This window comes from Mycteria americana, chromosome 2, assembly GCF_035582795.1.
Source record: "Mycteria americana isolate JAX WOST 10 ecotype Jacksonville Zoo and Gardens chromosome 2, USCA_MyAme_1.0, whole genome shotgun sequence".
NCBI classification, from domain to species: domain Eukaryota; kingdom Metazoa; phylum Chordata; class Aves; order Ciconiiformes; family Ciconiidae; genus Mycteria; species Mycteria americana.
Window position 1 is genome coordinate 108,207,157 of NC_134366.1, and position 26,557 is coordinate 108,233,713.

A 26,557-nucleotide genomic window follows, 5' to 3' on the forward strand; every position below is an offset into this window, starting at 1 on the left:
GAAAGACATTTTGTAGAAAAAGGAGGGAAAAACAGCAAACATGTCAGACTTGTAGCATGTTGTAATGTGTTTTCATATGCTTTTATTTAAATGGATTTATACTGTTTTCTGCTTTCTTGTCCGTTACTGAGATAAAATGCTACAGGAAGAGATGTTCTCCTTTATATAGAGACTTGCTCCTCTCTTCCAGGTTTTTCAGCAGTGGCATATTATACTGTCTGTTATATAAAAATTGTTTTATTCTTGATGTTGCAAGCACTAATTCAATGAAAATGGCCTAAATGATTATTCACACACAATCAAGTGATTTGCAAGGGCGGGGGAAAGAAGTCAAGCTGCTATGAAACATGAATGTAAGTGTTCTTCTTCGTATGAACAGTCTTCTATTTCAAGACCTGAGGCTACAGGATCTTTTTCATGGAAGGCCACAACTACCTCATTTCTTAAGATAACTTTAATTAGAGCATTCTCCACTTATCAAAACTCAGTCACAGGTCATAAGAAAAGCATGGTGTAGGGAAAGAAAATCCACTTCTTGATTAACAATTATTCTTCAGCTGAAATATCATTTGTTTACTTGTTACTCTGGTCAGAAAATGCGGACTGGATACAACAATATAGATATCAGAGACACAGAAATGAAATTCTACTACCTCCTCCTACAGTTGCAGATCTGGTTAAAGAGGCATCCTCCTGTCCTTCGAGTTGCTTTTTAAGTTCTTCTGCAGATTCAGAATGGAGCTGCAGGAAGTCTTTTATAGCAAATGAAGCTTCCTCCTTAACGGGATTTATCATTCTCTGCAGAACTGGGATGTCTTCCTGTCGGACTCGCAAACAGAGTTTCTCCATCTCTCTCATATTGGCTCGGAGTTGCTGTAACAGTTTTAAGAGTTATTTTGTAGCTTACTACGTAAGAGCACCAGACACCTTTTGTGTTTGGGAAGCAACTATTGTCTTGATTATCTTTAAATAATCATAAAGAGAGCCATTTCTAAGTTTTAATAAACTATGACAAAAAAACCCTCAAAAGTCCCAGCTTTCAAGCAATCCCTATGTTCCAGGTCACCTCTCCACTACATCCATTTTCATTTCCAGACTGCGTTGTTTGCCTGCAGCTGGTTCACCTGTCAAAGATGCCCCCAATTGCTGTAAAAGCCCGTGCCTCCGATAACACAGTGAATCCTTCCTTTGAACCCATCCTGGGCCTCCCAGACTCTCTTATTTTGTGACCCAGTGCTATTCCCTGGTCTTTTTGTACTGCTCCTGCAGAAGTCACCCCATAAAAAATACAGCACTCTGCAGAGAAGGGGCTTGTCGTCGCTTAAGGTAGCTCAACCTAGAGATGATCCCTTCTGAGTAAATGACCCATCTCCTACTCTTCCTAAGTCGGGTGACAGTCCTGTAGCTGACAGTGATACTGAGTGAGCCAGCGATTTAGTTACCTCGACCAGAGCTCAAAGCTGTCCATAGAGGAAGGCATCGGTACTTCCAAGCACTTCGTACTCGGAGGTGCCGCTACATTATAACCAGCTCGCTACGCTTGTTGTATGTTTAATATTTGCTTGTGCTTGTGAGTTTGCTCAGTTCTTTATCTATAAAAATAATAACTGAGGGCAGCAGCTCCCAACACAGCAGTCCCTAAGCAGTGCAGTGAGGCGTCACCTGGACGTATTGCTGAGTCTTTCTGGACGTGCCCTACTTTCCATAGGGGAAACTAAGCTATCTGCCCCAGGAGAATAAGAACCAAAGATCGAGGAAGAGATGGTACCTGCTATCTTCTCTGGTGAACTAATTTATCTGTAATATCAGCCAACCACAAAACAAAGGAGAAATATTTTTGAAGCCATCCCCATCAATATTTTGATCTTCTTGCTGTCAATTTTATACTTTATCCACTTCTCCAGGTAAAGAAGTCAGTTTGTTTTATTTTGGGTTTCAATTAAAGTATTTAACTAATTAATTCACTATGTAATTACTGAAGTTATTTTGGTGCCTGTGATCAATTTAGGCCTTTGCCAAAATATTTACACAGGTTGCAACAAGTTAAAATAATATCCAAATAAAATAAGTGATTGCTTCTCAAAATTTGCTTTTTTTTATAGTAAGTGACTGTGGTGACTATAGCACTTCAGGATACAACCATTCACAACCCCCAAGTACCCCAAAACTATCATTTTCATTTTGTAAAGACAACTTCAGGGACAAAGGAGAAGGATTACTTTTTTTTTTGCAATATTTATATTCTTTTTTCAGAAGAAGGATGAATATATTTGTTTGATTGGAATATCAAACATAATAAAATACGGAAATACTTCTTTAGTTACAAGAGTTTGGAGAAGATATAAACTATTCACAACTAGCAAGAAAAGTCTGTGTGCAGGCATCTCCTGTGAGATAAATTTCTGTCTACAGCAAAAATAGAGGGTTTTTTTATTGCCTAGGCTTTTAAAATCTAAAAATGCACGCAACTTTTTCTACAAATGAAAAGGAGAAATTTATAGTTTAAATTATACCACTCATTGTTGTAGGACAGAGTTTTTATCTAATTATAAAAAAATAAGGCTGTAATAAAAATAATATTAATTGCATTACATTATAAGATGATACAATAAATTATATTATTTATTGCACTATTTACCAATTGGTTTGAATATTCTTCTCACAGCAGAACAAGAGAATGGATTAACACCAGTGAGTGGTTAGAAAAAGAAAGGTTTTCTTCAGCAATACAAACCAGGTACAGGTAATGCCTTAGAATGGCAATATTGCTTACCTGGAAAAGCAGGAACTAGATGGAATTTATTTTATTTATATAGACTAGTAGAATTAATTTTTTTTAACATGTATGAAAAAAACAGTAGAAATATAATTAGAGAAGAAGGAAATTAATTTAACAACAAATTGAAGTAACACTGCACAAGCCATATTAGGCAACCAAAGAAAGAACTTCTGATTCGTAAAAATCATTTGTCAAATTACTAAGAGTATATGCTATTGTATGCTTAAATTAAGAGTACTACTAGCCAATTCAGGCTGTGTTATTTAAGGCTAACCCCAGGTAAAAACACTGATTAACAATTAAAAAAAGGGAGATACAAAAAATAACTCTGTAAGATATTGAGTTGAATTAGAAACATGGTACCCATTATTTTTGCTGATACATTTCTCATCTTAATCTACCTTGCTCTTTCTGTTATCTTCCTCCCACGGTCTGCCTGTAAGTGCTGAAAAGGTAAAACGTTGTCACTGTCATAGTCCACTACGTGCCAAAAGTCTCAGTTTATAAAATCTTGGGATTTCATTTAAAAGACAAAACGGGACTATCTAGACACAGCATTTAATTATCCATTTTGTGAAAATTATATGCAGGGGACCAGGTGAAGTTGATCCTGCTGCTTTGTTTTAGGGAACAAAATTATTATTATCCTGTCTTTGGCCACAATAGAGACAGAAAACGATACGTCAAACAAAAACATGTTGTGAAACATTGACAATAGTGAGTTTGGGATGAGCTAATAATGCTTCCAAAGCAGTTTCTTTGAAAAAAAAGAGGAGACTTTCCCAGTTGAAATTGAGTTAAACATAGCTCTGCTAGGGATTTGCACCACTGCAGCTGCAGCTGGGGCAAATTACCAGTATAGCCAATGCACAGGTATAATGAAGATGGTTACTGTGCGGTGACCAACATACCAACTTGCTGCTGGAGTTTTCAAAAATCCTGAACAGAAGCTTCAAGAGACATGAACTACCCACCCCAAGGAATGGCTAAATCAGATCCTCACTTTCACTGTTCATTATTACATTGCTGATCAAAGAGAAATATTTGTGAGAAAGAAGATGGAGGGAATCAGATGATATTTGCCTACTTGGTGAGATTTAATTTTAGTACCTCTTCCTTTGTGGTTTTGGAGAGAGGACTCTTGTTCCATTTATTGTCAATTAAACAGAAGCTAAATGGATTCAGCCTAGCAAGAAAGCTAAGCCCTGCTGCAAGGAGACACGTCTTAGGAGCTCACCAGGGTGTAACATGATAAATGGTATGGATATGCAAATGACTGTGACTTCTTTTCATAATCATTTTAATGGGACAGAGTTTAATTTCTGGGTACAGCATAAAAGTATATCACCCTCTTCCCAACTGTTTCCACTTTTAAAACCACACTTACTTAGCAAGGAAGGTAATACAAAATCCTGTTTTCAGTTATGGGAACTCCTAAGTTTCCAACTCACCAAATTCAGCCCAAATGACACAGAATTTTTCTTTATAATATTTGCAATTTCAGTCTGTTAACTTCCAAAACCAAATAACAATCTTTGTTTCAAATGGCTTTCTCACAAAAACTGTAGGAAGATAAAGCTGGCGAAAACCTTGGGAACTCATCCCTTCAAAGCATGACCCATTGTCCCTATTTTATTTCCGACAGTTGTTTATCTAATCTGGTCTTAAAAGGACTTCTTTATGAAGAGCTCCAACCTCCCTGATATTATATTACAAGAATTCATTATCCTAATTGCCATAGCATTTTTCCTCATGTCTAACAGAAATCTCTCTTGCCTCAGTTTAAACCAGGTATTTCTAATCCTTTCTGTTCAAAACAGAGAAAGACAAGCCCTGTCCTCTTTGCAACCATCTTTTTTCCATGTTTGCAAACAGACAACATGCCACTGTCAGGCGTTCTTTGGGCAAAATAACTAATTTGTCAGTCTTTCCAAATAAGTCTCATTTTCCCAATTTCTGGCCATTTTCATTGCTCTCCCTGAATACTCCCTACTCAGTCCGTAGCTTCCTTGAAAGTGTGGTGCCCAAACTGCACTAACTATTCTACCTGGGATCCTACTAATGCCGACCAAAGAGATTGTATGAGAGACCGCACTGACTACTCTCCCGTTCATATATCCCACTATGTTATTTGGCTTTTTTGTATCACTACCACACACTGGCTCACTTCTACTCTGTGTTTCTCAAGCCCTCTTCTGCAGAAGTGCTGCCCCAACAGCTTCCCATGCTGCATCTATACAGCCAACGATTGTCCTTGTCCCCATTCAAAAACATACTGATTTTTCAAGTCTTTTCTCAACATCACTATGAATTCTAATCCTGTCCCCTCCACCAGAATCCCTTAGTCTCTGTCAGCTTTATGCTGTTTGCATATTTTTGCTATATAATGAAACTAATGTTACATAGCTGTTACATAGTGCTTTCATCCCTAGGTCTCAAAGGACTTTATTGGAATAAGGTTCACTGTTCCTGAATAGATGCAGAACTGAGGTAGGGACACAAAGTCTGAGCCTAATTTTTCTAAAGTGTCCACAAATTTGGAGGTAGGTCTGGGAGATCCACCAGGATGGTGGATTCACTATATTATGTGAATAAATATAATGGATTTCTTTCAGAAAAGTAAATGAGAAGTGGCATGGTTTTCACAAGTACTGTGAAAAATCTATTGACTCTATCAACACATCCAAAATGGAAAGAAACAGAGATGTCATACATAATGAAGTTGCTTTTCCATTCTTTTCAAAATCTTTACAAACACATTCAATAAAAAATAAAGAATAAATTATAAATTTCTATCAGAAAGTAAAATACAAAAAGAGACAAATGAGCCAAAGGAGTGCTTCATTTAAACTTTTTTTTTTTAAATCACTGCTGCTGAAAATGACCGTACACATTTGCCCATTAAGCTTACCTTATTACTCAGCACACAGTTTTCAGTAAGTAAGAAAAGGAATTATTATAAGTATTCAGTTTTTAGAACTATCTTTAAAAACACAAAGTATCTTCCCATATTCTGCTCCTCCTAAGTGGTTTATGAACAGGAGTTCCTTTACAGACATCTTGGACATGTGAGAAAAGTGACAGACTCCCTAAGGGATTCAGAAGTCTTAACAGCAATTTTCAGAAGACCAATAAACCTTATTTATACAAAGGAGTAAAAATTCTTCATTTTTTTCAGTATTTGTTTTTCAGAGCAGTAATTTTTCTTCACTAATGGTGACAGCTGAATTTTCAAACCTGATGAAAAATAGATGCTGTGTTTCCATAGGCTTACTGTAGGCCACCTTAAGATATCACCATCACTTCACACTCAAATACATCATTTGAACATCACCACCAATGTCATACCAGCAACATCTGTCTCTTGTGTGCAACCAATTTCATTACAATTGAGAAAAAGTAACAGATGACAACAAAGAAGGAAATAACGGAATTCCTATTTAACAGCAGGCAAACACACATGCAGCGACCCGCAGTACCGTGCCACGGCAGAGAGCTTGGGCTACACTGCCCCAGCATGCTGTTGATTAAGGACACATTAACACCACAAGGAAAAGAGGTAGTAACAAAGAGCGTAAGGACACCTCAGTGTTTCAATGCTGACCCAATGTGAGGCCCCCGGGCACCAGGATAAACACCAGGTCCGCGTGGCTCTACCTTGTACAAAAGTCAAAGGGCTGAGATTGGACCAAAACCCTTGAAAAGGCAGCAGTGACTTGAGCTGTAGGATTATTTCCACGTAGCATGTGATATCTCTGCCACTTATGGAAATATCTGAAGTTCTATCAAGGCCCCCAGCAACAGCTACCTGAAAATCGCAGTGTCAGTACCTGCTTCAGCAATGCATCCTTGGCAAGGCGGCTGTTCCCAGAGTGCTCAGAAGCTCCAGCACTTCACTTACTCTATCCCCATCAGCCTACACTGCTCCTAACGCTACCAGCTAACTGAATCACCGTGGTCATGCCATTATTACACTCAGTCTCTGCCACCATCGTTCTCTTTTTCTTCTTCTGGGTTGTATTATCATTAAATGTGATGTCATATACATTTTCCAATAGTTTATACTCTAAACTCTTTATACTGAAGTAGTACATGGATGACAAAGGATCTGTCATGTCCAACAAATCAGTCCCTTTTTCTCTTTATCTCCTGTCTTCTGTGCATTAATCACTGTCAACTCCCCCTCCATTCTGCATGTCATTGTTTTAAGTTAAGAAGTAAATAGTGCCTCCAAACAAACCCACCACCTTAAACCCTCTCAAACATAAATAGGATTTTTAAGAAAGTATCGCAGTAGCTTAGCTGTGCAAATGTTATCTTGCCTTCACATATCTTCCCTGGACTTTGTTCAAAGTAACGTAATAAAGGATGTATGTTACAAATTTCTTGGCATAGGTCAAAGAAAACCTGAGTTTAAGGATGTATGTACTCTACAGATGGCCACAGGCTGCAATAGCGAGCTGATTTTACATGACCCTGCACTGATAACATAAACAATCTCCTGCAGCAATAAAGACACTCATTTACCCTGCTTCTCATGCTTTCCCAGTATATTGCATAGTATTCCAGAAAGCTACTTAATCTGAAGAATGCGTAATTTTAAAGATGGTACAGAAGACATGAGCCATACAAATAAGCTTTGAAGATTTATGCAAAAGACTGCTGACTGAAACCATCTTTTACTTGTAAACCATTTTCATTTGAAAAGGAAATCATAAAAGTGAAAAAGAAAAAAAAAATAGATTAACATTTTTCAAGTAGCTTTCCATGTTAGAGCAACACAGTGGAGAGACTATGTCTGCCTAGGTATGTTTTGCAGAACAGAGTCTCCATTTGTTGGCTGAATATAGACTGAAGCCAGATCATTCATCCACGGTATTTTTGCTTTTTTTGTTCAATGCCTTATATCCTCTCTAGTAACTGCAGCATTTTTTTACCTCTCACTATGAATACGATCAAAGCAGTCCTTAGGTGTTACAACAAAACACTGCCATTTCATTGAAATTAACTTAAATCTTGAAATAATTAATGAATTGTATGGTATAGTCAGCATATACGGGACAAAGCCTAGCAAAACTGCATATTTATTCAGGCCCTAACATTTTAAGAAGTCCACAGACCGTCCCTAAAAATGAAAATCTACAAGAGCACATTCATGAAAACTAATATACAGTATATAAGAGCTATTTTCTCAGTATTTTTGAAAGGGTGTCATCATGCCCTATACAAAGATTTCCCCGGTTTCTTCACTTTCCTTTTTAGAAGTTTTTAATGTGACATCCAGTCACCAGAAAGAAGAGGTATACATTTATGCTCATCTATACTTCTATTATAATTTTGACCATCATCAAAAGTACAACAGAAGTAATTATTCTGGGTAAACTGAAAATTCAGAAAAATGGCTAATTATGTGCACATGGATTAAATGTAGAGTGGCTGTGCATATATTTGTCTAAAACCTGTGGCGGATGCCTTGGGTCAATATTGACTTAGGGATTCCTAATGTATTTTTACAACATCTAATTTTGAGAGCAAAGTGTGTGCTGCAGAGAACATTTGGTATCACAATAATTAATCTGATTTCTTCGCAAACAAACAGATCACAAGTCCATTGGTAAACATTTAAACAGCTTACAGCAAACACATTCTACATGTCGTATAATTTATTATCAAGTACTTCAGACTCCTAACTATTTAATTAAAACAAAGAGCTAGTCTACTCTTCTTGTATGGACCCAGATACTTATTCTGCTCTCTGGGTATCAGAATGTGAACCACGTCAATGCTTAACTTGCATCCAGATCTAAAAGCAATAAGCATTAAATAAAATATAAGAACATTTATTTTGGCTGAAAGTGAAAATGGCAGGCTTTAGGTTCAAGACAAATATAAATGTTTCTTGAGACAAATATGAGGTTTTATTACTAAAGCACTTAATGTATTTAAAAACATCATCTTCAACATGATTATTTTTTCTCTAATTATTGATAGATTTTGTCTTGCTCAAAAAATGATACTGATAATAAAGAATTCCAAGAGAAGCCTTTCCTCCCCCTCAGATGTGAAAACAGGTTAGAGCACAGGCATAAGCAAACACATGCTTACTAACCACACCTGTTAGAATGCCATTGTTTTAACAGGACTTCCACATTTGGAAGACTCTTTCGATATTAAGAATAAACTTATTTTATATTCAATTTCCAAAAATGCTTCGTGAAAAATCAAAATAAACATTCAAACCTCCAAACAACAGAAAAATCAAGTGGATTTCATATATAACTTCTTATAATCCACACTAAAAAAGCTCATTAACACCTTCCATTCCTCAAAAAAGATACACAACTCCAGTTCTGCCTACTGTCTAATATTGTTGTTCAATCGGGATTAAGTTCTTCTTTCTGAGGTTTTTTTTTTTTTTTTTTCAATTTTAGTCTGGTCTAATTTCCCACAGGAGCCAGTAAGGCACTGCAACAAACACGGGAATTTACAATATTAGAATTATAAAATACAATGGTTTAGAACTGTGCTACCCCTGGTGGCAAAGCCTGCTTGTCTAGATGCAGTGTAGGTCACAAAAGGTTTGTTCTAGTAACAAAGTCATGTCCTCCCTCTGAACAAAACCTATGAAACCAACACAAGATGCCTCTCCTGCTGGCAAAGATACGTCTGTCCCCAGAATTTTGCCAGCACAGCATGTTATAACCACTAGCGCTATATCTGTGTCAGCGAACTTTGCAGTGCAGATCTGCTCTTTGTGTTTTTCTGTATTGATAATCTTCTTTGGCTGTGTGCTATTTAGCAGTGTGAAGGCTGATGTTCAGCCTTAGCTTCTGCATCATCTTCATCAAGACGTGCATTTTTTTAGAAATAGATCTGCAATTCCTTGTGTGCTGAGTTATGGGTGACCACGCATGAAGTCCCTGAGATGACGCCATGCTGGCAAATGTGTCTGGTATTTCCTCCTTTGATGATATTATGCATCTAACAAGAGATTTGCACACCAAAGTAGTAGTCCAGATGTTCTGTGTTTGGTCTGAAACCATGCTTTAAAATTAACAGTATCCCTTATTGCAATTCCTGTCTTCTAATTTAGTAATGTATGAGGCTAGTTTGCAAAAGACCAGAGTCTCCAAACTTTTGTTTGTTCAAGAACCCTTAAACATTTCTGACCGTATGTTCCCATACCTCATAGGACACAATTAGGAAATCCCTTCCTTTTAAATGAAGTAAAGCAATGCCATGTACTTGTCAAATCTATCTGTCAAATACACATCTCTGTGAAGATCCATCCCTGAGGTAACCAGTACCACGTATGTAGTTTAATTCCATTAATATCACAGTCATTATAATATCCTTACCTGAACTGTTCGTCCTGCGTTAATGTGCTCTTCGTGCAGTCTGTCCCAGAGTCTGCATCTTTGATACTAAAATAAAGGAAAAATACTCCATATAATTGCTATTTTTACCAACTAGCTATGCAGAAAAAAGGAACCTTCAGTAAATAATCACTTTAAGTTTCCAAAATTGACAGTAAAGAAGCTGAGTCATAGGCATTTCCACTGCAAAATTAGAGAGGTAAATAGCAATGTATTTTGTGAATAATTTTGTACAATGTATTTTACTGAACTGCAGATAACCAGGGTTTCAGCATCAGTTTTTAACAACAAAGAGATATTGCAGCATCCTGATACTGCTGTGGCATAAATCACTTGGTGGTCAGTAAAACAAAGGGCAGAAGGAGGAAAAAGGAATGGAATAGGGGATAAACAGTACTGGTCATATAGGACAACAAGGTATCTGGTATTATTTACAAAGATAATTGCATTCATTACACAACACTACTGTCTACATTTACACTTACCATTTCTATATAGTTACGAACACAGTTACGAGAACCATCAGGGCAGATTTGACACCTGCACGAGGCTCCGCTAACTTAAATGGGAAACTATCCATACAGCACTTTCCAAGGGACAGAGACCAGAGTAATTATTCCATTAGCAGAGAGGAAGTTTTGCAAAAGAACTACATATCACCACATATAAGCCTTATCATCTTTAAAATTAATCAATCCCTGCTATTTCCAGTTGACATAAATAATATAGAGACATTATCATGAAAAAGAGTAGTAAAATAATAGGAGTAGAAGATGTGATTCCTGGAATATGTGCTGAGACCATCAAAGAATGCATTTACAATACTAGACAACATTAGAACATTCTTTTTAATTGTTTAAATAACAAGACAAAATATTTACCATGATTTGTGAGGTGTTTTTATGTAAAGTTTAATTTCTCAATTTCTAAATATGCTTTGTTACCAATAAAAAACTTTATCTACAGCCTACATCTTTCCTTAATTCTTTTCATAATTTTAAAGGCCACAGTAATAAAGATGACAAGTTACTTAGCTTCCTAAAATACAACGAGAAATCTGAAGTTACTTCTTAGTTTCAGAGAAAAAAGTTCTTCCATGTTAGGATTTTGTAGTGCTATGGAAGAGAAAAGGTTTAGTGTTCAATTAAGTCAGATTAAAGTGATTTTTCTAGGAAACTAGCAACTTCTGCATAAATTATTATGCCATTAAAATTACTCCCATTGTTCTTTAAAATAAAATGGACAAAAAAATCTTTATCAACAGTAGACCTTCCAATTCAGTCATCCCTGAAACAGTACTGAAACAGGAATTTCTGAGGGTGGAACAGAAGGGGTTTTGGGAAAAATTACCTTTTCAATTCCAGCTGACTGTAATATATTGTCCACATACCGAATAATTAAAAAAACTTTTTCCAGTTAAGAAAATGAAGAATTCATCAGAAAATCTTTATTGCTCTTTATAATTTCTACTAGGAAGGCTCAGCACATTTATCTGCTTTATATATTGTTACTTTGCTTTAAAATTCCTAGTATGCCAGTGATGACCTCAAAGAATCCAATGACTTAATACACCCAGTGCAATGACATTCATGTGGTCAGAGAATTCTTCCTTGTTGACTTCTCTTTGTCACCCAACACAAAGTAGGCCATACGCCTGGGCAATGTTCACTCTGAGGGACTCAAGGATAGCAAACCTTGAGGAGAGATGGTATTGCCATCATTAACAAATACATGTAAAACTAAGGGAGGTCCATGAAGTAAAAATACCTATGGAATCCTAACCTATTAGAGTGGGTCCAGAGGACAGTCATGAAAATGGTCACACGACTGGAACACCTCTCCTATGAGTAGACAGGCTGAGAGAGTTGGGGTTGTTCAGCCTGGAGAAGAGAAGGCTCTGGGGAGACCTGATTGCAGCCTTTCAATATATAAAGGGAGCTTAGAAGAAAGATGGAGAGAGACTTTTTACCAAGGCCAGGGGGACAAGGGGCAACAGTTTTAAACGGAAAGAGGGTAGGTTTAGATTCGACATAAGAAAGACATTTTCTATGATGAGGGTGATGAGGCACTGGAACAGGTTGCCCAGAGAAGTTATGGATGCCCCATCAGTGGAAGTGTTCAAGGTCAGGTTGGCCGGGGCTTTGAGTAACCTGGTCTAGTGGAAGGTGTCCCTGCCCATGGCAGGGGGGGTTGGACTAGATGGTCTTTAAAGGTCCCTTCCAACCCAAACCACTCCGTGTTTCCATGAGTCTATGATACTTAAACGTACTTGTGCTATAGCCAAATAGTTCGTATTCCACATCAGAAATACAAAACGTAACGTTACTCTTAGACAATCTCTTTTCTTCTTTGTCCCATTCTCTTTTGAGAACTCTCTCTAGAAAGAAATCTTCATGCTTATGCTTTGGATCCCTTCCATTTCTCCTTGAAACTATCCAGTGGACATGGAGAGAACTCAAAGCTTTTGATAATATCCTCTGCATTAATTTTTGTAGCAGGTAGTGCTCACCAACATTGCTAAAAGCTCTATAATAAATGTCTTATACAAATGTATACATTCTGATGAAGACTGCAGTAAGACTCAGATACCTTAATATCTCATTTTGTGTCACCTTTATGTATCTTCCCACCACAACAATGATCCCCAGCCAAAGGTAAAAAGTGTTTCACAAACATCCTTTAACTTTGGCACAGTCATGGGAAATGAAGTTAAACCTGAGAGCAACAGAGAAAAGGATGCATGTCTTACAGCACCTTTTTTTTAAGCATTGTTGCATATCACCAACAAAGTTTAGGGCAGCATGCCAAAATCTCCACCTTCCTGTAGTACCATGACAATTGCTTCCATCTAACAGAGGCTAACACAAAGTTGTCTTTTGGATAAGCATGCATTTCATTCCCTCTTTTGGAGTGAAAGACCATCCAATCCACAGAATACGCTTTAGAAAACAAGAACTCTTTGGGGAAAACATGAAAAGAAAAAAAAAAACCAAGTATAGAGTACTGATTTCTTAAGGATGTAAGTTTTACGTCTTCAGAAACTATCATATGGAAAAAGGTGGACTCTCAAATAGTTGAGAAGCAATGCTATGACAATGGATTTATGGTAGCCACTTCTTCTGAAAAGGTGTACTCAAGGTCAAATTTCATTATATACTGATTTTAGAGTTTCTTCAAACAGTGATTTAGTAGATTAATTGTTTGGACTATCTCTGGAACCTAAGGTTTAAATCAATATTCATGAAATAAAGTTAGAGATATTGGCTTCATCATAAGTAAATAATGTTGCTGCTCTAAGCAATTTGACATAATTAGTGATTTTTGCTTAAAAGTAGCCTGTAAAATAAACAGGACCAGATTCTACAAAATTATCCTTTTACCTCTAGGGATGTTTGGTTTACATTGCTGAAAGTTAATTTTACAAAAAGTGTTTTAGAGAAAACCATTTAAGCTGCTGATGCTGATAGCTCACAAAAGTACTATAACACATTCGTTATGGCTAAAATGCATAAAAAAGATACAAAAATGTAAATGATTATGGAATTATTTCCACCAAACTATTGCTAGTGTTCTGATAATCTAAAACTATCTAGAGTGACAGATTTCAAATTCAGATTTCCCATATTTTTATTCTCACCTTCTCATAAATGTAACAACAGAGTAAACTTTGGAATATTTATAGTTCTTACAGCCAGAAAAGTATTAAAAAAAAAAACTTTCAAATTTTAAGAACATTACACTGAGTGTGGACTTCTTAAAGGATCTGGCATTTAGGGACTATTTTTATAGTCAGATGTATTACTTCTCATAAATGTTTGTGTCTTAAATTTTTTGCCAATACATAGAAGTTCTGAAGCCTTCAGTACTGCTGAATACCTTCTGGTATAGTTACCAATTGTTTATTTGAAGGTTTTATCCATAGTTACTTGTTTCTAATAATTCTGTTAATTACTAATTCAAATATCAAATCTGCCAGGACTTACCATGTCTAGGGATGCAGAAATTTTTAATTAATAGTATTCTGAGATCAGAAAGGACAAATCTGTACTAAACGTTGCTACCACTTCTTGCTTTCAGAAGTGTTGTTCTAGAGGAAATACAGTTAACACTTTAAAGAACTATGTTTACAATTATTTAAGGATTTTTCTGATATGCAAATTTTATTATGTTGACTAAACAGATCATTCATGTTGATACCAACAACCTGAAAATCTCAAGAAATGTCCAAACCAGATACTTTTAGATTGCATCAGATTTTTACATTCAAAATATAAAATTCAACTCAATAAAGCATCCTGGTATTTCAATGTGATCACTGAGTGCCACCACAGAAATGCTGCCGTTTGTATTGCCTATAATTAAACTCTGGCTAAGCATGAGTTTCTTCGACAATGCTTTGAACAAAGTGTTAAATCAGAACTAACGTAAAGACTCATTTTATCCTGAGTGTTAATATTTTCTGCATTTTCTTCTAGACACAGAAAACTATCCTTACAACGGTTTCCCCTTCTATCTGCAGAACAGGAATGCTTGACTCATTTGAGTTGCTGGGCCAATAAAGACTTCAGTTGACCAACACATGGCTGAATTAAGTGGCACATATTTCTCCTCTTCCCTGACACCATGGTAACACTATCTGGCTAGATACAGCACAATTATCCTTTGTCTAAATAAGTAGAAGATTTTCAGCAGGATCAACCAGTAACTGGCTACCCCTCCCCACTGACCAGGTTCTGCAAAACGCAGCAATTCCCAAGATAATCTCTCACACTAGTAAGTACTACACAGGGTAACAACTGATCATGCCTCCGTTTCTTATTGCAGCACCCAATGCCTTTTGAAGCTTCTTGATGGGGTTTTTATATATCCTAAATGAAGGGAGTTTTACATATCTGGACAATACTTAGCAAAGAATCTATTTAGCTGTACAAGTTATACTCTTTCAAAAAAAATCAAGCAGTTTAACAGTTATGTCCATCCCCTCCATCCTCTCTCCCTAATTCCTACCTTACACACATCAAAATCTTATCTTTACCTTCAAAGTGCAACAAAACCATTTGTGTAACGCTAATGTGCCCTGCTCATCACTTCCCATTCTGTACTGGCAGGTCAGCTCCCCCCTCCCATCACCAGACCACCTTTTTCCAATGACCACCCGTTTGCTCCTCTCAGGCAAGGCTGTAGCTTTTATGCCACCCTTTTGCAGGTATTTATTAACTGCATCCCTTCATTTCTGGATGCCTTCGTCAAGACTCTGAAGAATGGTACACCTCACTGCTCCACACTCATTGATGCTGTTGGTGTTAACCGAAGTGCTGCCCTGAAGACCTAATTTTTAACGTAATTGTAACATAAGCTAACTGTAGACCAAAAACTACCTCTCTGCAACCAAGAAATCCCTCTTGGTGGATTATGACAAATGCACGTTGCTTCCCTGAGCAGTTGTGCAACTTCTGGTTAGAGAAAGAAGGGAGCAACCTAGCTATCAAGACTGTCTATATTTGAATGAAACAGCTTGCATGGAAAAGGTATTATTACGATGACCTCCTCTAGGCACCTCTGAATCCTGTCCTATTCCACATTATTCTTCAGTAGTTGCCCTTAGCTAGCTCTATGGCCACTGCAACGTATGGGCCATGCACACTGAGAGACGTACACACTGATCCCTGGAGGCTGTACCCCTCTCCAGGGCAATTTAATAGTCAAGGCTCCTTGCTTGCCCATCATCTCACCCAAGAGCAAACTAATACGGACTCCTCTGTACTCTGGCTACAATGCAAAGTAACTCAATTAACTGTTCTTTATGGGAGAAGCTGGAGAACAGAAAGCTGCTCCTGGCCACTACAGTACAAGGCTGCTGCAAACTGGCCGATTCCAAGGCAAAAAACGCTGAATCAGCTAGCATCTAGGTAACGTAATGAATTATACAAATATGGAACAAAGAGTAAACAACATGCTGTGACTGAAAAAATGGGTCATCTCATTCAGAAGTTACTGCTTCAAGCAAATATTATACTAATACACTTTTCAGTTTGTGAATATTGCAGTTCATATCCTTATTGCATCCTTATCACACCCTTACCAGGAAAGAGTCAAACGAATCTCTCCCATCATTAGTCCCAGCAGCCCCAGGTCTTCCTCTCTCCCAGTTTTTCTCTTGTGCCATGGTCAACCACCATTTCTGCACTTTCACCTTCCATCTGAGGTACTTCTTCACAAGCTCCTCCCACCCAACTCCTTATCCTTTATTTACATGAGCCAGGAAGAGTTTCCTCTTGCACACAAGTAAGGGAAAGTAACAGGATGAGACAGTGGGAACAGAGAAAAGTCATCTCCCTGTTTTCATTCTCAGATTCAGAACCAATCAAATTAGCAACTCCAGGAATGAGTTCTGCTAGTTTCTAAGCACAGGAGCATGCTTTAGTGTTGGGTAAATCTTTAGCAAACTTCAGCTGGCGCTCAAGTTCAACCAGTATCTACTGAGTAATACCTGCTATATCTTGTAGATACCTGCAAACCACTTTGTTTTCAGAATCGTACCTCTTGGCCAAAAAATGGCACATTTTTAGAGGCACAGCAAAATATACAGTCTGGACAAAGACCACCCCACAAAAATATCTCAAGTGTTCCAACATGTCACTGCTTTGAAAGAAATTATCACTAAGCTATCAGTCACTTACTATCACTCAAACTAAGCATTTCTTATTAAAATAAATGATGATCACTTGAACACCACACTATTTCCTGACTATGTTCTCAGATACAAAGACATGGATTTATTTTCCCTCCTCCCCCATCCCCAAACTACTTGAGGCAGAAACCCAGCATGGAAAATTTCATCCAAAAGGTTACCCACGTGGTAAAGCTACAGTAAAGTTATGGTACAAGTTGTGAATAAATGACAGCAGCAAAATGCAAAACAGTTTCAACAATACATTATATGTACCCTTCAGACCATACCTTTCAGGAAATCAAAATAATGTTCACCTATTTTCTTCCAATTACTTCATTCCTTCCCAAGGTGTTAAAAAATGTAGATGGTTGTCCTACACCATCCAGATTTACACATACACTTGATTTTATACATTGTGAATAAGCCTAGTCAAATTAATACAACGTATGATTTTTCAGAAACGTGCAGAACTGCGCAGAACTACAGGCGCTCATTGTCACTGATTTTTCTGTGGTGGTAAGTATAATTTTTTCTAAACAAATATGTCTTGTATGGTCATTTCAAAACTTCCATCACAATGTTGATATTATGACTATAAATGTATTTCTGAGTCACTCACTCTCTTCCTTTTTTATTGGTGTTACCTGTTTTAGTAAATCTCTTACCATCTTCCTCAACAAACCAATTTCTCTGTTTCCACAGGCTATATCTATACTAATAAACAGAGATGGAGAATGTTTCAAGTCTGAAATCTGGTCATCTGTGCTGTTAAATTTAGAACTGTCCCTGGCCATGCCAAACAGCTCTCTCACCTAAAGAGTTCCTGAGAATGGCTAAGGAGTTATAAACACAGAACAGAGGCTATTCCCCATCAGCAATGTGGATACAGCCACCCAGTTTTGCAGAACATGAGGATTTAATAATATGGACATAGGCCATTTCATGCCAGACACCTGTCCTGGGCATGTTTATTTTATCAGTACAGGCATTGCCACAGTGTATGCAAGAACTTGGAAGCATATTCAGTTTCACTGTCAAGTGTGAGCTAATGTCAACAAGAAGCATATAAACATACTACAATTTTGATACAACTCTTTTTCTATTTACTTAAATAATTCAATCTTTGTATTTCTCTCAACTCAGTTTAAAAATATATAGAGAAAAAGATAGGTATAAACAGTAAGTTACTCAGAATAGTTGGCAGCAAACCACTGTGACTTAAAAATAAAGTAAGAATATTAGGCTGCTTTCCTTACAATAACTTTTTAACACAAAACAGTAACGTTTCTCACTCTGTCGATTGACTAGTTACTACAAATGTAAAGGCCTTTGTGCACACCAAATTACCAGACAATACAGAAGTTTCATTTTTAGCCAAATTTGAATGAAAGCATTTAATAATCAACTTTTCATCAAAATCTCTGTATAATCTTCCAGCGTGACTGCTTCTATATTGTAAAAAGAACTACATTAGTAAAAAGTGAACACTAACCTTTTCAATATTTATTTGGTGTTTTCTTAACCTTTCCAAATCTGTTGGAATTGCCACTTTAATGAACTTCTGAATGGCAGGTTCAATTCGACGGAGTTTAACTTTTTCATCATCTTCAGACATCCTAAAAGCAGCTTTCAAGTCAACACTTGTCCAGTATACCTTCACCAAGGTAGAAACCCCTAAAAACCAAAGAATTACAGACTTACAAAAATGCGGTGATTTAGAATCACTTTTTAAAAGAAAGCAAAATAAGGTAAATCAGTCTTTCCAATAATCACATCTATTCCAAAACCACATTTGAGCAGTATTAACTGCTTAAAATCTGGAAACTCTATTTGCATTTGAATATATTCTTTCCATTTATTTGCAGGCCTTGGGGATCATTTTTCATAGATAAAACTTAACACTAAGAAAAAAAATAGCTAAATAATTAAGGCAGATGCAAACATGCTTTGCAGCATAATGATAGATGGAAGCCTTTGGAAAAACCTTCCAATTAGATGCTTTGCTTGATCAGAGTTCGTTTTGTCAATTTACATTCTGAATCATCTTAAAAATTGTAAAACATGTCCTGAAAAGACACCAAAATAAAATTAATTTTGGAAGTCCAATTCCTAGACAGATTAAGAGCTCCTGAATCAAGATTTGCACTCCAAGTTGCATTTGTCCCCTACTGAAAATGACTAAGGCATCACCTAACAAGGGGTTTTAAACAGGTTGCTGAAATATTTGCAGAACTGGTACATAAGCAGACTGAATTCTGTTCCCTACATACCCGTAAAACATAACTTCGAAGTTTCACTTCTCTAAAAGAAAGACATGTAGAACTGTATATAATAGCATTTACCTACAGAGCATATGAGTCATATAAAGGAACTCCATTATGCTGAATGCACGCAAGGGGCAAGAAAAAATTATTGTGAGATAATTTTGTAGTTTTAATACTGTATAAACAGAGGTTATTTAAATGAGATTTTCTTTCTGTATAGTCCTTTTTTAACAAAACCAAGCAGTTGAATAGCAGTCACGTACGAGAAAGTTTTGTCACAAGTGTCAGTAAAAGGACACATGCTAACTTGGTTATATGAACGCACCTGTACTACAAGAGCAACTGCATCAGAAGGCTTTCCCTGATTTTCCTCTTCCAGTAACCAAACTAATTTAAAATAATTAAACTAGCATAATCCTCCTAGTACAGATTAGGCACAGCAGAATGTAACAGGTTAAAAAATTTTCCTATTTTTCACACAGCCAAACAGTGAGTGAAATTAGACATTATTTTTCTCATATCTAACTATGGTGTGAAAGTGCGGAGGGAGGGTGTTGAAGTTTTTCTGAGACCTGTGATCCCTGCAGTCAGAGAGAACTTGAAGGCAGACACCAGTTGATGGCACTGGGTCTTCGACTGAACCACTCAAAGTTCAGTCACAGCCCTCACTTGTAGGCTGCAGGGAGGATAGGTACAAATCTCCCTCACCTTCAAAGGAGCCAAGTGGTAAGCACCTTCCATCAGGCCAGCGAGAAAGCTGAAAGCACTTCTGGCAAAGGGAAGCTGGGTTTCTAGAGGAAAATAGTCCCAGATTACTCACCTTTTCCAACACAGTTGCAAATAAAACAATGTTGTGTTTTCCTGAAGAAGAGAATGCTAAGAGAAGACTCTCCTTTATCTATCCAATCCAACAAAGAAACTGAAAACTCCGGAAAACTGAGCATTTACCAAGAGTAGAACAAGTTAGGCGATGTCAGTCTTTAAGGTTTCACTGCAGAGTTACCACTGATACCCCTTTTACTTTTTCAGAACCTCAGAAGGAAATTATTTCATCAACTTACGTTACAGTCATTGCTAGTTTGCAGTCATTGCTAAATCATCCCTGCTTCAAATAACAGAGGGATATACTATCAAGCAGTCTTACAAATCCCTTTCTAACCCAACGCATTTAATATTAATAGGTCTTTGTCCAAATCTCCAAATAAACATGCAGTGGGTGGTCGCACACATTTTTCAGGATGTAAAAAGAACTTTAACCCTTTTGTGTTGATTTACTTTTTTCACCATTCTAAAAACAGTAGCTTAAATGCAAGATGATAAAAAATACATCGGTTCTTTTATTATACCTTGGTCACTACGGTCCCTAACACTTTTGAAAGACCCACTTGTATCTCACAGTTGAGCTCCAGTTTGAGCCTAGACCAGATTTTCTTTGCAATGAGCAAAAGATAAAAAGCATCACACTCCAAACTGCAGTACTTCCTCTTCGAACACACATTTAATTTCCTGACAGCTTATACACTAATCCACGAGTTTATGAGCTAGAATTAATTAAAAACTGGTTCCTTAAAGATATTTAGTAGCCATGTCATGCTTTTATTTCATACTGAATCATCTTGAAGAAGCGATGACACAAATTCTTCAAACTTATCACACAACATGAACTCACAGAAACCCACACCCCATTCTGTCTTAGAACAAATACAGTAGAGACTAAGCTAAATCCATCGTAATTTTGTCCTTAACCTTTAATGACATCTAGAGATTGATAAGAGTCAGAACTGACAGTTTAGATGACTTATAAGCTGGACCACTGTGACAGCAGAGTTAATGTGATGAACAGCCATATGTCTTGAGTAGGTAATCTGAATAAGCAACAGTTTTAAATTCAAAGATTTGGCTGCATGCAGGGCTCTGGATAGTCATTTTCTTCTCCTTAAAAATTCCCAGATGGTAAACTAGCTTTCATGACAGTGTCTACAAGTATCTTTAAGGCACTGCTGCCTAAAATTCATTGCAGCGTAAATGTGAGAAACTAAGAAAGAAATACAAAACCTCTTTAAATTCTCATCAGGTCTCCTGCTTAATGTTCTCTCAAACAGTATAGTAGCTTTGTAACAAAAATTCTAAGCCATAAATTACCAATAAGAAAATATGCATGGTCTTAGGTTTTTTTAAGTTCATATAATATGGTAAATACAATTAACATTACAAGTGTTTGTCATGACCATATGTTTGTTCCAGATGCAATTTTAAGGAAATCTAAGGTTTCTTGAATACTTTATTGGGTTTGTGTTTTCCTAAGCATAACTTTAACAACTATTTTCCAAAGCTACAGTGCCTGTTTTTTGAGTAATCACAGAATAACAGGACAGTTTAGGTTGGGAGGGATTTTCATATGCCATCCAGCACAAGCTAAATTAGATGTGGTTACACAGGCCCTTGTCCAGTTAAGTTCTAACACCTCCATGGGTGGATGCTCCGCATGCTCACGAGACCTCTCCTTCAGTGTTTGACCATTCTCCAGGTTAAAAACAAACAAAACCAAAAAGACCTTTGTTGTAGCTAAACCAGCTTGTGTCCATTGCCTCTCATCCCATTGCCAGACACCTCTAAGAGGAGTCTGGCTCTCTATCTTCCCACACACAGCAGCAAGATCTCCCCTTCCTTCACTTTCTCTTCCTAAGGCTGAATAAACCCACCTCTCTGCTTCTCCTTGCATATCATGTGCTTCAGCCCCCGTAACTGCCTTACTAGTCTCACAAGTGCCGAACAGAGGGTAAGACTCACTCCTTCGACCTGCTGTCCCTCAGCCACGATTACTAATACGGCCCACAACGCTATTGTCCTTCTTTGCTGCAACAGCACAGATTCACAGTCAACATGTGGTCCACCAGGACACCCAGGTCCCATTCTGCAATGCTGCTCTCCAGGCAAGTAAAAAAAACTCCTCTCAACTTCAGCTTTTCAAGAAGATAATTTTGTTTCTGTCCTAGGATCTGAATTGCAGTCAGCATGTACATGAACCTGCATAAGTTCTGAACTCTTCTCAGAGGGTGCCATTCAGACACCACGAGGTTGTGTGACCCATCACCCTCCCTTTCTGATTGTTTCTGTACAGGATGATCCTTATGGGTCCCTTCCAAATTGAGATATTCTATGACTCTATGACTGTCACTTGAACAGGGGCTTGGGCAGTCCTTCCTACAGGCATTTACCAAGTTCCAAGCACAACAAAATCTCGAGTTCTCTGAGACTGGAATACACGGCTCTGATTCTATAAAATAAATTCAAGTTTGAGCAAAAAAGCCCAAGAGAATACCATATCATTAAATCAGTAATTTAAAAAGTTAGCTAAAACCATTTGTAATTAACTGTCCTTTATCATACTCACTGTGCAAGATATTTTGATAAACAAAGAAATTACAGAATCTTGTCTTTTCAAATGCTGATGCTACAGGCCTGTTAGGTGTTATCTTCTAAATAAAAGACTTTCAATTTAACATTCAAAATTCATGCACCGAAATTCAATTATATTTCAGTGACAGAAATAACACTTATCCAGAAGTGATCAAGACCCAGATGCACAGTAATTTTCAGTCAACTGTGTTAATAAAAAAGAAGACATATCCAAAGCATACTGTAGCAGCATTATCAAAGTATTAGATGGTGACAAAATATCTCTCTCTCTCTCCCTTCTTAATATTTACATTTCCTGTAGACTGGCCCCAAACTGAAATTGTAATTGTGAAGTAAAAGTAGCATAAAAGAACACCATTAACTTGATATCTGCACTTAATATGAAAATAATTTATGATTCTTACTACCCAAGACAGGGAAAAATTCCGTATCCAGTTTGTTCACCCCACATCCTTGAAAGTATTTAAGTGTACCTTGCATAAAGCATTAGTCCACATGCTCTTGTTTGTAAGCAACAGAGCAAAAGAACCTGGGGAGTTCCACTGGTTTGATCTTTGCTTTACTAAATAAATGGGTATGTAATGAAAACAAAATTTTTCAAAAACAGATCACTTCCTCTTTCAGCTTTTGAAGGTCCAACCAGCATATGCTATCTTATTTCACTGTTTAAATCAAGTAATTGTAAGGGGTAAAAGAATCTTAAGGCATCCAATTCCAAACACTGAAAAGCGTGAATATAATTCTGACACTAACACAAAATCTCCACTTACTGTGTGGTGGTGCACAGACACCACAGAGTCACATAGTTGCAGTCAATCAGAAATAAAATTCTTTCTATGTATGGTAACATACTTGTAACTTGTATTATAAATTTCAGTAAATGCTGTTAATACACATCAAATGTAACACTCAGGAACCTCTGTTAAACTGCCTAGTGCTCTCCATTCAAATACGGTAGGAAAAATGCAGAATAAACCTGAAGAGTTTTGCTTGCCCAGGGAAACGCAATGTAACGCTCCTATTTGATTTTAATTCACTTACAACACTTTAGAAAACCACTGCCACTAGAAAAAGTACTTCCAGTATAGATGCCTTCTTTTTAAGGGTTGTAAGGCCAAAAAGCTTTTTCCTTTTCTCAATGTAAATAAAATAATTTAGAATACAGATGCTAGAATACAGAGACTTGCAACAGCTTTCTCACTAAGGTGACCTGAAACACTTCTTCTTGGAGTAGTACTGACTGGCCCCAAAACTGCAGTGACAAAGAGTATTCACTATTGCTCACCTGGCTGAGGTCTGTGGTTAGTGAGGAACACGCTCCTGTGGCGGGCTACAGCCAAATTGCACTTTGGGTCTGAATTACATCCTTCTCCTTTGCCTGTAAAAGGAACCAAAGGAAAATAGCTTTGTTGGGCTGAAATAAGGCATTGTCACCAGGCCCAGTGTGTTCACAAAGTGACATGACACCACTTAGTGGGATAAAGAGCCCCGCGTGTGGGATTTCCCACAGAACCACCAGAATTAGCAGCTGTATGTAACAGGCTGTGGGTCCTAGCAGATCTGTGCACTTGTGGATCACCCAGCAAGACAAACTTGATCCAGACAAGGCAAGGGTGCCTGACTGCATTTTGAGAAATCAGAGCAGATGACAGGCATTTTTTATCGGTTTTACATGTTTAAGCCAGCTGCAGAAGCGCAGAAAATACCTAACACATCAACGTTTTTTGAACAAAGCTGAACCGGTGGAGTGAGTTTGTCATGAACTGACACCTGCAATATGTGGCCACAACGCAGTTCAACCTGCAATCAGAGCCCTAATACTGATTTTTCTGTATTACTGAACTATGCCTCTGGTCTCACCCCAGCAGCCAAGAGGTTACGGAGGCCTGCGCTTCCTGTATCTCGCCCCTGAAAAGCAAGAGGTGCATGCAGAAAGTAGAAGCATAAAGAAAGAATAAAGGTAGGTTTTATGTCCTATATCAAGGCTTCAAGTGGACTACACTACTTTCTTTTTCCTGAATTACGTTTTTAAAAGCTTAGGGAATGTAGGACTAAACCATTTGTCACACTGTGCTTTTACTCTTTTTTTTTTTTTTTCCTGAATCCAAGCTGGGGTGACAAGTTCTGGTTCGGTTCAGCTCCCTACGGGCAAGTCAACCTGTGCCTCGCCGCCACCCGACCTACGCCCCCCGCGAAGGACCTCCGGGCCCAACCGCTCCTGGGGGCACCCACACGGCTGGGGCACCCCCAACCACTCCGCCGCGCTGGCCGGCCTTGCGTACCCGGCCGCTGGTGGGGAGGGAAACCGCCCTCACCCGAGCGGGGGTGGGCGGAACACGACGAGCCCTCCCGCCGTGCCAGCCAGCCCCCGGGTACCGGGAGAGGGGCGGCCGAGGGGCGCGGGCCTGCCAGCGGCAGCAGGGCCCGGCCTACGGCCGCGGCCCGCAAGGCCGAGGTGAGCGGGCGGCGGCCCGGCTGCCCGCCGCGGCCCTCGCTGAGGGGCAGGAACGGGGGATGGAGGGGGGAACCCGGCGCTCCGCTCCCCGCCGCTGGCCGCGCTGTGGGCTCCTACCGGCCGGCCACGTCCGCAGGAACCAAGCCCAGGGCACGCCGGGGTCCCGCTAAGCCCCGGCCCGGCCTCCCTCCGGCCTCCCCGGCGCGGGAAGCGAAAGCGAAAGCAGCGGGGGAGCCGTCAGTGGGGGCGCGGCAGCCGCCCCCCACCCGCTGCCCGCCCTGCCAGCGCGGCGCCGGGGCAGCCGTCGCCCCCCCCTTCCGCGCCCCGCCGCTCCCACCGCCCCCGGCCGTGCGCAGCCCCTCGCCCCCGCCCGCGGCCCCTCACCATGTGGCGGCTGTGGCCGAGACGAGGACCGCGGCCAGCAGCGGCCCCGGGACACTGGGCGGGAGCCGGCGCGCAGGGCTCCCCTTCGGCGGGAAGCAGCCCAGCCCCCGCCCGCCACTCACACACCCCCTTCGCCGCGCTCGGGGCGATTTTCCTCATGTTTATTTCCTTCCGTGACTCTTGGTGCGGAGCGGCAGCTCGGGGGGCGGGAAGGGGCCGGGGCGGAGGAGGAGGAGGAGAAGCTGCCCTGGCCGGGGGGGGGGAATTACCGGGCGTCTGGCATAAGGGCTTATCGGGAGAGAAAAGTTAAATTTCTTCTTCTGAAAGAGAGCCAAAGGTTCCTGCCTTCATTTTAAGAACTTTTCTTAAATTCCCCACTACCAACATTTTTAGTTGCTTTGACGCGTAATTTAGCTAATACCAAATTGCCAAGTGGGACCCTGGCCATACAGAGCATCGATTTGTAGGGGACAAATGCCGACCAGGCCGTGCCCGCGAGGCTCCTTTCTCCCCTCCCTAACCTTCACTGTTACTAACAGCGTTCAGAAAATAAGTATCTAGGAAATATTTCTGACCTGTATTTTGAAAATAGGTGTAACCTGTTTGTGTCTGACACCGATCGTTGGGTCCTCTCCCAACACGGCAGCCTCTGGCTGGCAGAGCACCCACTCCCGCAGGCATGCCGGCAGCTGTAGGACAGGCAGAGCAAAACCTCCAAGGGCAGCCTGGTATCACTTCTGGTCGTTTTACCACCTCTGAATAGAGGTGAAAAACTATCTGGCTACCTAGCAATATCCAGAGAGCAACTTCGTTATGCCACTGTTAAAACAGAACGTATTTTAACTGAACTCAACAGCATTAATAGAACAGACTTAAGAAGATCTCCACAGTATCAAAGATGAATTTAAGCTGATTTTGCTGTTCTGGACAAGATTTACGTTATCTGTCCGTCTGTCTGTCATTCCATGCCCTTTTGGCCAGTTCCGGTCTAATGTGGAAAAAGTCATATAAGTTTTGTGGAAATTGCTACGTCAGTGAGGAAATAAACTTAAACCTGTTTCCTCAGCAAGGGAACAGCAAACACAAAAATCAGCTCGTACACATTCTTGTTAGCAGCAAACAGCCGGACAATCGGTATGTATGTATTAGCCGTCCACTTTGCATGTACATAGTTCCAGACTGCTAGATGGGATTTTCATAGGGCAA

At 39.1% G+C, this 26,557-nt stretch overlaps 1 protein-coding gene across 6 annotated transcripts in view; it reads right to left on the reverse strand.

Moving 5' to 3' along the window:
• The window catches only part of STX17 (syntaxin 17), a 36,244-nt gene extending 10,672 nt beyond the window's left edge, over positions 1–25,572 (reverse strand). Inside the window, exons 1-6 of one of the 6 annotated variants that reach the window (XM_075494233.1) lie at positions 25,352–25,569; positions 23,798–23,890; positions 19,801–19,883; positions 18,321–18,502; positions 10,138–10,203; positions 654–873 (exon numbers count right to left, since the gene is read on the reverse strand). In XM_075494233.1, coding sequence (XP_075350348.1) covers positions 654–873; positions 10,138–10,203; positions 18,321–18,443 — 409 coding nt within the window. In that variant the 5' untranslated portion in view covers positions 18,444–18,502; positions 19,801–19,883; positions 23,798–23,890; positions 25,352–25,569. Of the gene's footprint in view, positions 1–653; positions 874–10,137; positions 10,204–18,320; positions 18,503–19,800; positions 19,884–23,797; positions 23,891–25,084; positions 25,214–25,351 lie in introns of those variants that run through there. The other 5 variants (XM_075494234.1, XM_075494236.1, XM_075494231.1 and 2 more) reach the window with 5 other exon arrangements.
• Positions 25,573–26,557: the final 985 nt, after the last annotated feature.